Source organism: Hemitrygon akajei, chromosome 8 (assembly GCF_048418815.1).
Source record: "Hemitrygon akajei chromosome 8, sHemAka1.3, whole genome shotgun sequence".
Taxonomy (NCBI): Eukaryota; Metazoa; Chordata; class Chondrichthyes; order Myliobatiformes; family Dasyatidae; genus Hemitrygon; species Hemitrygon akajei.
In genome coordinates this window covers 109,919,634-109,932,328 of record NC_133131.1, presented here as the reverse complement: position 1 = coordinate 109,932,328, position 12,695 = coordinate 109,919,634, and the positions used below count along the sequence as shown (strand labels likewise).

General features: G+C 40.0%; 1 protein-coding gene across 2 annotated transcripts in view; it reads left to right on the top strand.

Moving 5' to 3' along the window:
* Nucleotides 1-12,695, top strand: part of LOC140732153 (contactin-associated protein-like 2) — a 1,811,541-nt gene that overhangs the window by 1,407,746 nt on the left and 391,100 nt on the right. For both annotated transcript variants that reach the window (XM_073054373.1, XM_073054374.1), the window contains exon 15: nucleotides 9,660-9,787. In XM_073054373.1, the coding sequence (XP_072910474.1) occupies nucleotides 9,660-9,787 (128 nt within the window). The remainder of the gene's footprint in view (nucleotides 1-9,659; nucleotides 9,788-12,695) is intronic.

Genomic DNA, 12,695 nt, shown 5'->3' with positions numbered 1-12,695 from the left:
GCAGCTGGTGTTTGGGACAATTCTTAAAGAACAAAAATTAATTGAAATAATAGCTGGGATTCCTTTAGTTTACTTGGGACGCTATGCTGTTTAATTGCGCGAGGAGACTGTGTCAAAAGTTACTAACTAGTGTCAGTCACGTGCACTTGTGTGGCCGCTAAACACTGCACTGTGCTTAGAGAGAACAGTTTTTAAATAGCGTCAGTTTTGTGTGTTTGCATTGAAACAGCAGTGAATTTTTTCACTGATAGTTGGTGAGAGCTAAGCAGTAAAAGAATTTGGGACTGTTTTGTTCACTGCGGTTTCAAGCTTACAGGCTTGGAGATGCCATAAGTGGTCAGGAGTGAAACTGAAATGATTTCACTACTTCAACATGTTGGGAACTATGAAGAATTTGAAGATTTCCAAAATCATCTTGAATGTTGCAATGAAAATGAAAAATTTGAGGATGCAATCGTCAAACATATTGTATGAAAGCAGTCCCTTATCTCCACTGGGTGTCTGCACTGATATGTTCACTGTCAGTCAGGCAGCGTATACTGTGGATGAATTCCTCCATCGATAAATACTAGCAACCACAGTTTTATAATACTGTAGTAGTATTGGTAGTGTTCTAATTTGTTCTTTATTTCATTGAAATACACAATTTGTTACTCAGTTAAATATTAGTTCATCTTTTTTTATACACTTTAAGTATTTCCATGAAACTTCAGCTAATTGGGACATCTGCTTAATTGGGCCAAAATGTATTTGTCCTGGATGTGTCTCAATTAACCAGAATCCCCTGTATTACAATCCTGGAAAAAGTATCAATATCATTTCAATTTGTTGCCTGCCTCACCTCAAATAATTTTGTAAATAGTTGTACATGTTTGGAATCCAAATTGTGAGATGATTGAATGAGTAATTTTGTTAAATACTTAGAAATCTATAACAACATAGGACATGCATTCTCATGTAGCACTTAGAATCGTTTGGAACTTTTGATGTATGCAAAGTTCCAGGGTTGTTGCTGAGTTAGCTATTCTCAGCCACTACACTGGGGAATTCGACAGTTAACCTTAGGAGCTAGTATCTTGCAGCAACAGTGGCAGTACAGAAATTCAGTGTGGGTGCTTCTGCAGCGTAGTGGGTAGTGTGATGATATTACAGATCAGGGCAGTCTGGAGCTTGGAGTTCAGTTCCAATGCCATTCTATAAGGAGTCTCTGTACATCCTCCTCATGGAATGCATGGGTTTTCCCTGGGTGCTCCGGTTTCCACCCATGATCCAAAAATGAGCTGGATAGGTGAATTGGTCATTGTAGGTTGTCCTGTGATTAGGTTAGGGTTAATCAAAGTTGTGGGGTTGCCTGGGGCAGCATGTCTCGAAGGGCTGGAGGGCCTACTCCACACTGTATCACTAAATGTCACAACAAAGGAGCTGGTTGTGGACTACAGGAGGAATGAAGCCAGGCTAACCCTATTGACATCAGTGGAACTGGGGTTGAGAGGGTGAACAGCTTTAAGTTCCTCAGTATACAAAGCGCCGAGGACCTCACTTGATCTGTATATATCGGTTGTGTGATGAAAAAAGTCTACAGCACCTCTCTCGCCTCAGACAGTTGAAAAAGTTTGGCATGAGTCCCCCAATCCTAATTAATTTCTACAGGGGCACAATTGAGACATCCTGACTGGCTGTATCGCTGCCTGTATGGGAACTGTTCTTCCCTCAATTGCAGAACTTCCCACTATTAAGGACATTTAGCGACAGGTGCGTAAAAAGGACCCAAAGGATCAATGGAGACCCAAGTCACCCCAACCACAAACTGTTCCAACTGCTATCATCCGGGAAACAGCACCGCAGCATTAAAGCCAGGACCAATAGGCTCCAGAACAGCTTCTTCTACCGGGCCATCAGACTGATTAATTCACGCTGACACAATTGTATTTCTAAGCTAAACTGATTGTTCTGTTGTATATCTTACTGTACATACTATTTATTACAAGTCACTATAAAGTGCACATTGCACATTTAGATGGGGACATAATGTTAAGATTTTTACTCCTCATGTCTGTGAAGGCTGTAAGAAATAAAGTCAAGTCAATTCAATTCAAATAAATAACTAATCAGCGTTGATGATTTTGGTAGAAGAGTAAGTTAGTTTGCTGGTCAGAGTACTTCAGATATGGTCCCATCAGTATCCTCTACACAATAAGCAATAACATTCTAAAACCTTTCCTGGTCAGTTGTTTGACCAGACACCTCATGTACTCATGCACTAGGAATCAAAGACTCATGCACTAGGAGTCTCAGATTTGTCTGCATCCCAGAGCTCTGCAATCTCTCACCATGTTGATAATATGCTGAATATTCATTATTTCACAATTTCTGATGACATAGAAGGAAGCTATTAACATAGAACATAGAATAGTGCAGCACCATAAAGAATCTTGAACACACAATGTTGTACCAACTTCTAACCTACTCCAAGATCAAAGTGTGTCTCGGCCCAAAATGTCAAATATATATTCATTTCCATAGATTCTACCTGACCAGCTGAGTTCCTCCGGCATTTTGTGTGTGTTGCTCAATCTAACACTTCCCTCATGCATAGCCCTCCATTTTCTTTCATTTATGTGTCTATTTTGTGGTCTCTTACATGTCCCTAATCTATTCGTCTCTACCACTCTCCCGAGAAGTGTGTTCCATGCAAAAACTCACTGTGTTAAAAAAAACACTACTGCTACAATTCCTTCAACATACTGATACTGATACTTTCCTCCAACTATCTGAGAAGTATTTCCTCTCATATTACCATTCCCACCTTGGAAAACAAATGCTGGCAGTCAACTCTGTCTTTGGTTCTTATCATCTTATACATCTCTGTCAAGTCACCTCTCATCCTCCTTTGCTCCAAATTAAAAATACCTACGGTAGTTCTCTCAACCTATCCTCATAAGACATGCTCTCCAATCCAGGTAGCATCCTCGTAAATCTCTTCTGCATTCTTTCTGAACTTCTAGATCCTTCCTATAATAAGGCAACCAGAACTGAACATAATGTTCCAAGTATGGCCTAACCATAGTTTTATAGAATTGCAACATTACCTTGAAATCAGTCTACTTGTTTAATGAAGGCTGACAAACCATTACACCTTTGTAACCACCCAATTAAATTACATGGCAACTGTGAGGGAGCCCCAAGATTCCTCTGACCCTCCCATATTTCCACGTCCTCTTTCAAGTCATTTATGAAAACCACAAAAAACAGGGGTTCCAGAACAGATCCCTGCAGAACAGCACTGGTCACTGACCACCAGGGAGAATATACTTCATCTACTACTACTCTCTGCCTTTGAAAGGCAAGCTAATTCTGAATACATGCAATTAAGCTTCCCTGGATTCCATGCCTCCTGACTTTCTGAATAAGCCTATCATGGGGAACCTTGTTGAACACCTTACCAAAATCCATAAACACCCAATTCACTGCTTTACCTTCATCAATTTATTTTGTCACTTGCTTGAAGAGTTCAATCAGACTTGTGAGGCACGACCAGCTCCTCACAAAGCCATGTTGACTATCCCTAATCAGACTATATGCTCCAAATGCCCATAATCCTGTCTCTAAGAATCTTCTCCAATAGCTTGCCCACCACTGATGTAAGACAGACCGGCCTATCATTCCCAGAGTTACCTCTACTCCCTTTCTTAAACAAAGGAATAACATTTGCCACCCTCCAATCTTCTGGTACTCCTCTTGTGGCCAGTGAACCCCCAACATTTGAGCATATCTACATGAAATAATGTCATAGAAAAGCAACATCCATCATCAAAGATCCACACTACACAGGGTATGCTGTATTATCACTGCTGCCATCAGGTAGAAGTTACAAGAGCATTGGGACTCGCACCACCAGGTTCGAGAACAGTTTCTACCCCTCAACAATCAGGCTCTTGAATAAAAGGGGATGACTACACTCGCTTGACCCATCATTGAAATAATCCAAACCAATCAGGGATTTCACCCTAAGGACTCTTAATGTCATTATCTTATGTCCTCATTTATTGCTATTTATTTATATCTACATTTTCAAAGTTTGTTGTCTTCTGGACTCTGTTGATCTTTCATTAATCCTGTTACAGTTACTGTTCTGCAAATTTGCTGAGTATGCCCAGAGCAAAATGAATCTCAGGGTTGTATATGGTGACATGTATTTACTTAAGTAATAAATTTACTTTGAACTCTGAAGATCTTCACCAAAAGCACAGCAATCTCTTCCCTCATTTCCTGTATTAACTTTGGATATATTCGGTCTGGCCCCAAAGACTTATCTATCCTAATGCTTTTAAAACTTCCAGCACATCCCCTTTCTTCATGTCAACATGTTCCAGCATATTAGCCTGTTATACACTGTCTTCACATTTGTCAAGATCTCTCACACAAGTAAATACTGAAACAAAGTATTCATTCATGACATCCCCTACCTCGCCTCACTCAAGGCACTGATTTCCTATTTTATCTCTGATCAATCCTACCCTCACTCTAATCATTCTTCTGTTCTTCACGTACATCAGATCAAGTCAATTCAAGTTTATTATAATTTAACAATATACATTTATATTTATATAACATATGCAACCATAATGTATATAGAAACAAGACAGCATTTCTTCATACCACAGTGTAAGGCACAGTAGTACACGTAACACACACGATAACTTATGAAGGTATGGATAAAGTCTACAGATGAATCATACATAAATGACAAACTAGTGTGCATTCATTTTAAATATTGGAGGGTACAGAATAGATTAACCAGTGACACTTTGAATACGATGCAGCCGGGAGTTCAGAAGCCTGATGGACTGGGTGCAAAAATTATTTCCTATCCTGACCGTTCATGTTTTTATGCATCGTAGTCTCCTGCCTGATGGTAGAACGTCAAAGAGGATACTAGATGGATGGGTGAGACCCTTAATAATACTAAGGGCTCTGCGTACACCACACTCCTGACAAATGTCCCCAGTGACCCCTATGATCCTCTCAGCTGTTCTCACAGTCTTTTGTAGGGACTTCTGGTCTGATGCTCGACTGCTCCCATACCAGACGGAGATGCAAATTGTCAGGAGGCTCTCCATGGTGCTCCTGTAAAGTGCAGTTAAGATGGGTGGGGGTGGGGTGGAAGCCTGGCTTTCCTCAATCTGCTGAGGAAGTGGAGGCACTGCTGTGCCTTCTTATTCAGGGATGGGATATGAAGGGACCAGGTGAGGTTGGCCGTGATGTGAATTCCCAGGAACTTGGTGCACATAACTCCCTCTGCAGAGGAGCCATGAATTTGCAGAGCGGGATGGTTTGTCTGCACCATCTTGTAGTCCACAATGATTTCCTTTGTCTTCCTACATTCAGGCTTCGGTTGTTCATCTCACAGCAATCCACCTATCTCCACTTCCAATCTATACTCCATCTGTCATCGTTCTTGATAGGGCCAACCATTGTTGTGTATTCCGTAAGCTTGATGACACGGTTTGAGCTGGATCCTGTGACACAGTCGTGTGGCAACAGTGTGAAGAGCAGTGGGCTGAGCACACAGCCTTGGGGAGAACCAGTGCTCAGTGTAATGGGACTAGAGATGTTGCTGGCCACACAGACTGACTGAGCCTTACTGTTAAGAAGTCCAATATCCAGTTGCAGAGGGAGATGTTGAGACCCACGGAGGACAGCTTCCCCATCAGTTTCTAGGGTATGCTGGTGTTGAACGCTGAACTGAAGTCTATAAACAACAGACTGACATATGAGACATGTAGAATGCCTTGGGGTTTTCCTTAATCTGAATTGCCAAGGCCTTCTCATATCCTCTTGTCGTCTTCTGTTTTCCTAAGTTCCTTCTAGCTAATTTATAAGATCCTTCTAGCTAATTTATAACTGCAGTGCCCTTTCCTAAGCCTTGCTTCATTCTTTCTCTTTTCTAAATGCTCCATATCTCTTGTCAAACATTGTTCTTTTCCCTGCAACAATGAGACAAACCTATCCAGAACTCCATGTGCACTTCCAGTCAAAATTTGGGAAGCTGAAGTCACCATGACAACAGCCCTGTTAATTTTGCATCTTTCCAAAATGTTCCACCCAATCTGCTTCTCATTGTCTCTGCTGCTATCAGGAGCAGGCAGATGTGAGGGGATGGGGAGTGGTGTCAAGAGAATACTCTGAATAGAGAAATTTCTCCCTTCCTGTTTCTGATTTCCACCTACATTGACTCAGTAGACAATCCCTCCACAACATCCAGCGTTTCTGCAGCTGCGATACTATCCCTGATTAGCAATGCCACCACCTTTTACCCCTTCTCTGTCACTTTTAAAACATCTAAACCCAGCATCCATTCCTGTCCTTGTGACAGTCAAGTCTCTGTAATGACTACAGCTTTGCTGTTCCATGTACCGATTCATGCTCCAAATTCAGCTCCCTTGTTCCTAATACTTCTTGTATTTGAGTAGATATATTTAATGCGAGTAGACATATTTAATGCATTTATGTCCTATTGACTATGTATCCTTCCTCACAGTCCCTCTACACATTGCATCTCTGATCCATCCTCTGACATAACACTCTGGCTTCCATACCCTGCAATCTAATTTAAACCTTCCCCAAAACTTCAGAATATCTGCCCCCCGCCCAAGTGTAAGCTGTTCCTTTTGTACACGTCGTATGTTCTCTACAAGAAATCCCAAAGATCCACAACTCTGAAACCTGCCTCTTGCTCCAATTCATCTGCCATATCACCCTATTCCTACCTTCACTGGTGCATGACACAGGCAACAATCCAGAGATTACTACATTTCAAGTCATGCTTCTTAGCTTCCTACCTAGATCCCTATATTAACTCTCTTCAGGATTTCATCTGCTTTCATACATGTGTCGTTAGTACCAACGTATGCCATTTCTTCTTAAGAATGCCATGGACTTGATCTGAGATGACCCTGACTTTAGTAGGTTACCCCCTGCCCCAACAGTATCATACTTTATTATTGAGGGCAATGGTCACAGGGGTACTCTATATTATCCGTCTATTCACTTTTTATCTCCTGACAGTCACCCAACTACCTGCCTCCTGCAACTTAAGTGTGACTGCCTCTCTGTAGCTCCTATTTGTCAGTTCTTTACTCTCCCAAATAATCTGTAGGTCATCCAACTACAGGTCCTGTTCCCTAACACAGTTTGTAAAAACTACACCCAGTAGCTCTCCTCACAGATGTAGCAACCAGAGACAATGGAGATCTCCTGGGTCTCCCACATCTGGCATTCTTGCTGCCAATAAAGAACAAAACAGAAACCTGAAGAAACTTCAGCTTGCTTCTGCCGCTTCTTCTCGAAGCCTCTTGAGCCAAAACAGGCTTTTCAGAAGGCCTTTGATAAGGTGCCACCCATGGAATTACAAGGAAGTTACTAGCATGGGTGGAGCATTGGCTGATCGGCAGAAAGCAGAGAGTGGGAATAAAGTGATCTTATTCTGGCTGGCTGCCAGTTACCAGTGGAGTTCCACAGGGACTCCTGCTTTTTACGATGTATATCAGTTATTTGGACCATGGGATAAATGGATTTGTGGCTAAATTTGCTGATGATACAATGATAGGTGGTGGAGCAGGTAGTGTTGAGGAAACAGAGAGCCTGCAGAGAGACTTAGATAGTTAATGGGAATGGGCAAAGAAGTGGCAAATGAAATACAATGTTGGAAAGTGTATGCTCATGCACTTCGGTGGAAGAAATAAAGGGGGTTAACCTCCAGGTTGAGTTGGTGGTAAAGAAGGCGAAGTGAATCATACACACAAGACTTGCTCATTTCAAAAGATTCCACTCCCGTGCAGATCTTGCTCTTGCTATTCCAAAGTGAAATCCATTAATGTCATCTAACCTATGGCAGCTCTCAGGTTATTTCTATCAGACCCTGTAACCCATTCTCTCTCATATGCTCATCAACTGTCTCTGATTCACTTGTCACTGACCTTTAGCAGGGAAAATTCACAGTCACCAGTTAGCCTCTCAACAACCAAAGGAAACCGGATAAAACTCACACTAACATCTGGAGAATATGCAAACCGTACAGAAAGTACTGGACGTCAGACCTGAACCCAAGTTGCTAGAGCATTACTGTCACTTATCATTCAACAGGTCAAATAAATTCCATTTAAATTTAAATAGGAAGTGGTCAAATGATAATAACAGGAATTGGTGAGCCCAGAAATGAAAACTCACATTGGAATGTGATCTTGGAGAACCAGACTCATTACCATCCCTATTTCACTGGACTATTAATTTTCTGGTGCAATTCTGGACAATAAGATTTGAATACAAATTAATTTTTGCTTTTAGTTATGGATTTTAATTTGTACCCAAACTAATAAATGTGTAGTATTATCATTGGATGGAGTGGATTTGCAATCAGAAATGAAATTTTGAAAAAGATGGGAGGACTCTAGGAAAAATATCTGCAAAGAATTCTCAGGTAGTGGTGTAGGCAGTAGGAGCAAGGATGTCACCCATGGCTACAGATATCATGTGCCACTTACTTGACTAGATGGGGAACACGAGTAAGGAAGTCATGAAATTAATTCTGGCGATATGTCACATTGCTGTTCACCAGAAAATACAGTGAAGCCAATGAAATGGAACATAATGTGACATATTTTTATGTATTGTACACATTATTCCTGCAGATTTTCAAATAAAATTACTACACTGTTCAAGTTTTAAATTAAACACTTAAATCATTGAGGTGGCATTTGCCCATAACTTAAATCAGAAATATTATTGCAGATAAAAGTTGTGTAGCAAATATTTATATTTGATGTAGGGGGTGCGGAAAGGTATTGATTTATTTTCTTTTCAGTATTTCTTCTGTCTATACGTTTCACTTCTCTTTGTTTTTTTTCTGCTCTTCTTCATGCTTACCTGTGTGCTGTGTTTCCTGCTGAATAATGAAAAGAAGTAAAAGATAGCCACTGAGATGGGAGTACTTCAGCATGATCTGAGGTTCTGAAAATATTGGGAAAGTAGTGGACCACATCAGTTTTATACAGCTATCACTATTGTGTTGCAGTTCCACTCCTTTGGCTGTCAATTGTTTGTTCTTCTCTTAGTGAACAAGATCAAGAGCAATGAGTGATCCTGTGTGAGAGACAGTGTGCACATATATTCAATTAAATTTCAATACAACGATGGAAGTTGGTTAAGACAATTGTGAAGCAATGTGGAAAAAATGTTTTAGCAAAAATATCCTTTTTTCAGTTCATTAGTTTATTATTGTCATATAATCTGAGATGCAGTGAAAAGCTTTTGTTTGTATGCCATCCGGACAGATTATTTCTTACAGAAGCACATCAGGAGTACAAAAAGAAACAAAAACCAATGCAGAATATATTGTTACAGTTACAAAGAAAGTGCATTGCAGGTAGACAATGCTATTTCATACAAGTACCTTCAGACCATTTCCCATTTCACTGAGCTCTGGGACTGTGAATGCAGAAAACTGTTCACTGTTCACCAATGCACATTTTTTCGGTTGTTCATTTCTCAGATGCCGTAACATTAATACAGCTGATAACATGCTATGTTTTACTGTAGTTAATAGTAAGTTAAGTAAGAGATTTATCTTATTCCTTGTTCTTATTGTCAATCATTTTCAGGAGGAAGGATTCTGGATTCCTTGCTTATAAAGATCATCTTCCAGTAAGCCAAGTATTAGTTGGCGATACTGGACGCTCAGGATCCGAAGCTAAACTCACCGTCGGCCCACTACGTTGCCAAGGAGACAGTAAGAAAACTCATTTATTTTGTCACTCTTGTTTTTTCTTGAAAGACTATGGAAAAACAAATTGACATAAACATTCTGGTATTTAAATCAAGGATAAGACTCCAAACCTGTGAAGATGAAACTACTTCCTATTTGCTAGTAAAGCATAGAACAAATAATTTTTCATTTTTAACTGAGAAATAATGAAACATGCTATATAAACATTCTATAAAGAATACTGGGCAGTAATGGGTAACATGCAAAACAGCTAAAAAAATCTACTTATGTAAATATTCAATCGCTGATTTATTTTTAATACAAAAGCCATTTTAGCTCAAGGTGGTGAGTTTTAAACAAATCTAATAACCAGTCATGATTGGAGACAGATAATTAAAGTGTGTGGTGGACATTCATAGAGTTTCCTCTTTTTGGAAGAGTGCAAATTGCATTTCTATTGCACCAAAGAATTTCACGGAAGGAGAGAGAAAATTCAGACATTGTGGAGGAAATGGAACTAAGATAAAATCAAATGAGTATGGTTTGAGAAGGTTTTTGATGATGGGAAGAATTAAACCTAAGCTGAAGATTTAAGACGGAAATCTAAGAGAAAAGCGTTATTGATTAACGATCAGGAGTATGTCAAGGTCAAGTCAAGCATGACTGCACACATTTCCTCAGGTAGTCAGACCACAGTCTAACCTACAGTATGTGTTGGGATGGGACTGTGATAGATTTCGAAATAAGGGAGAGAATTTTGAAATGACTACAATAACTTGTATTTATTTAATCTGCGGCACACACAGGGATACGTAAAAAGATGGGTCCTGTAGAAGCATTCCCCTTCCCTAATTAGGTATAATAATCACAGCATACAGTACAAGTGTATGCTTCACTCATTAAAGTCAAATTTAATCACCTCTACGTTCATTTGGCCGCATGAGCACAGGAGCATTATAGCTAAATATGCCTGCTCAGTCCCACCCCTTTGTACGAAGTGGATCAGCAACTGATGAAAGGTGATGGAAGATGCCAGGAACTAGGTTGATAAGGGAATGTGGTGTAGCTTGCATTATAGAATCACAGAATAGTTACAACACTGTAGAAGATGGTGCAAGCCATTTTCTTCAAAGTGGCTCTCTACCAGAGTAATTCAAATCGATTCCCTGCCATCAGCAACCCCCAGTCCTTTCTCCATACCCATTACAAACTTTTCTTCACCATTTATCTAAGTCCTTCTTGATGTCTCCACCATATATGCAGGCAGTCTGTTCCAGATTCTAACCATACACCGTGTAAAATTGTTTTCCTCATGTCATTCTTGATTTTCTTCCCTTTAGCGTTATGTCTATGGCACCTTTTCCCCGAACTCTGCATCAAAATCCAGCCTCCCATCATTCAGTGTCCAGAGCCCTCATCATTTTTTGTTAAGAATCAGAATCAGGTTTATTATCAATGACATATGCCATGAAATTTGTTGTTTTGCCACAGCAGTAGAGTGCAAGACAGTAAATATAGGCTGAGTACCCCTAATCAAAAATGCTTGGGGCCGTAAGTGTTTCAGATTTCAGATTTTTTCAGATTTTGGAATATGTAATGAAATAGCATGGGAACACCATCATTTCTGACTCTGAATATATGTGCTACCGGTAAGCAGTCTTCGTCTTACATTTGTTCATTGCACATCTGTACTTAACAGTAAAAATAATTACACGATTAACTTGTATAATGTGTACAGGGTAACAAAAGCAGCTCAGCAGCATTGGAAGAATAGCTTTCAGTCTCCACCTACCATAACATGATTTGATTAAAAGGTTACAGTACACTGTATTTATATTTTGCTATTTTTAGGGTTTATGTAAGATATAAAAGCAATCAGCATTACAGACATGTTCTTGTGTTAGATCCTCATCAGCGATGATATTTGTAAACTCATCAATGAATTTCTCTGTTGCTTCGTGATCGAAAGGCAGATGCTTTATCCTTAAAACTTTTTAAAGCTTTAAAAATGTAATGCTTTGCCTTTTCCTAAATTTCCACAGCCAGCTTGCTGAATATTCACAATTGCCTTCAATCTTCAGTTCATTGTGACAGATCATTGCTTGTTTCGAGATCAGTATACCATTAAGTGGCATATGTTCACTCCGACGCTGACAAATCCACCCTTTCAATACACCATTGAGATCTTCATTTTTCACCATGCGATGTTTTTTTCTATTTTTCATCACCTTCTGTTCATTACTTATTTGAGGTCACTTCCAGAATTGTCTGTGATGTACAAAGACCTGCACATCTCCCGGAATCCTTCATTGTGCAATTTTCTAATCGTGACATCATGTCAGCACTCAAAAACATCCAGATTTGGGAGGTTTTCAGATTTTGGAATTTTGGGTAAGGGTTACTCCACCTGTATATAGAGCAAAAGACAAATACCAAGGTAGGGTTCATTGGTTAATCTTATAGCAGTGGGAAAGAAGCTGCTCTTGGAATATTTAATGTCAGTCTTCAGGCTCCTGTACCTGCTCCCTGATGGTAATAATGAGAAGATGGCATATCCTAGATGCTGACAGTGTTTGGTGATGGGTGTCACCTTCCTGAGGCGCCTCCTCTTGAAGATGTCCTTGATGTTGGGGAAGGTTTGCCAATGATGGAAATGGCTGAGTCCACAAACCTCTGCAGCCTCTTGTTCAATACAAAGTTATGAAGCAGTCACAATGCTCTCCACTGCATATCTGTGGAAATTTGAAAGTCTTTTGGTGAAATACCAAGTCTCCTCAAAGTTCTAATGGAGATGCTGTCATGCCTGCTTTGTGATGGTATCAATGTCACAGAATCATATAGCAGGAAACAGGGCCGTCTGCCCACTGGATCATTGGACCATCAACCTCTCCTTTACACTAAATATTACACTAATCCTATTTTATTTACTCTA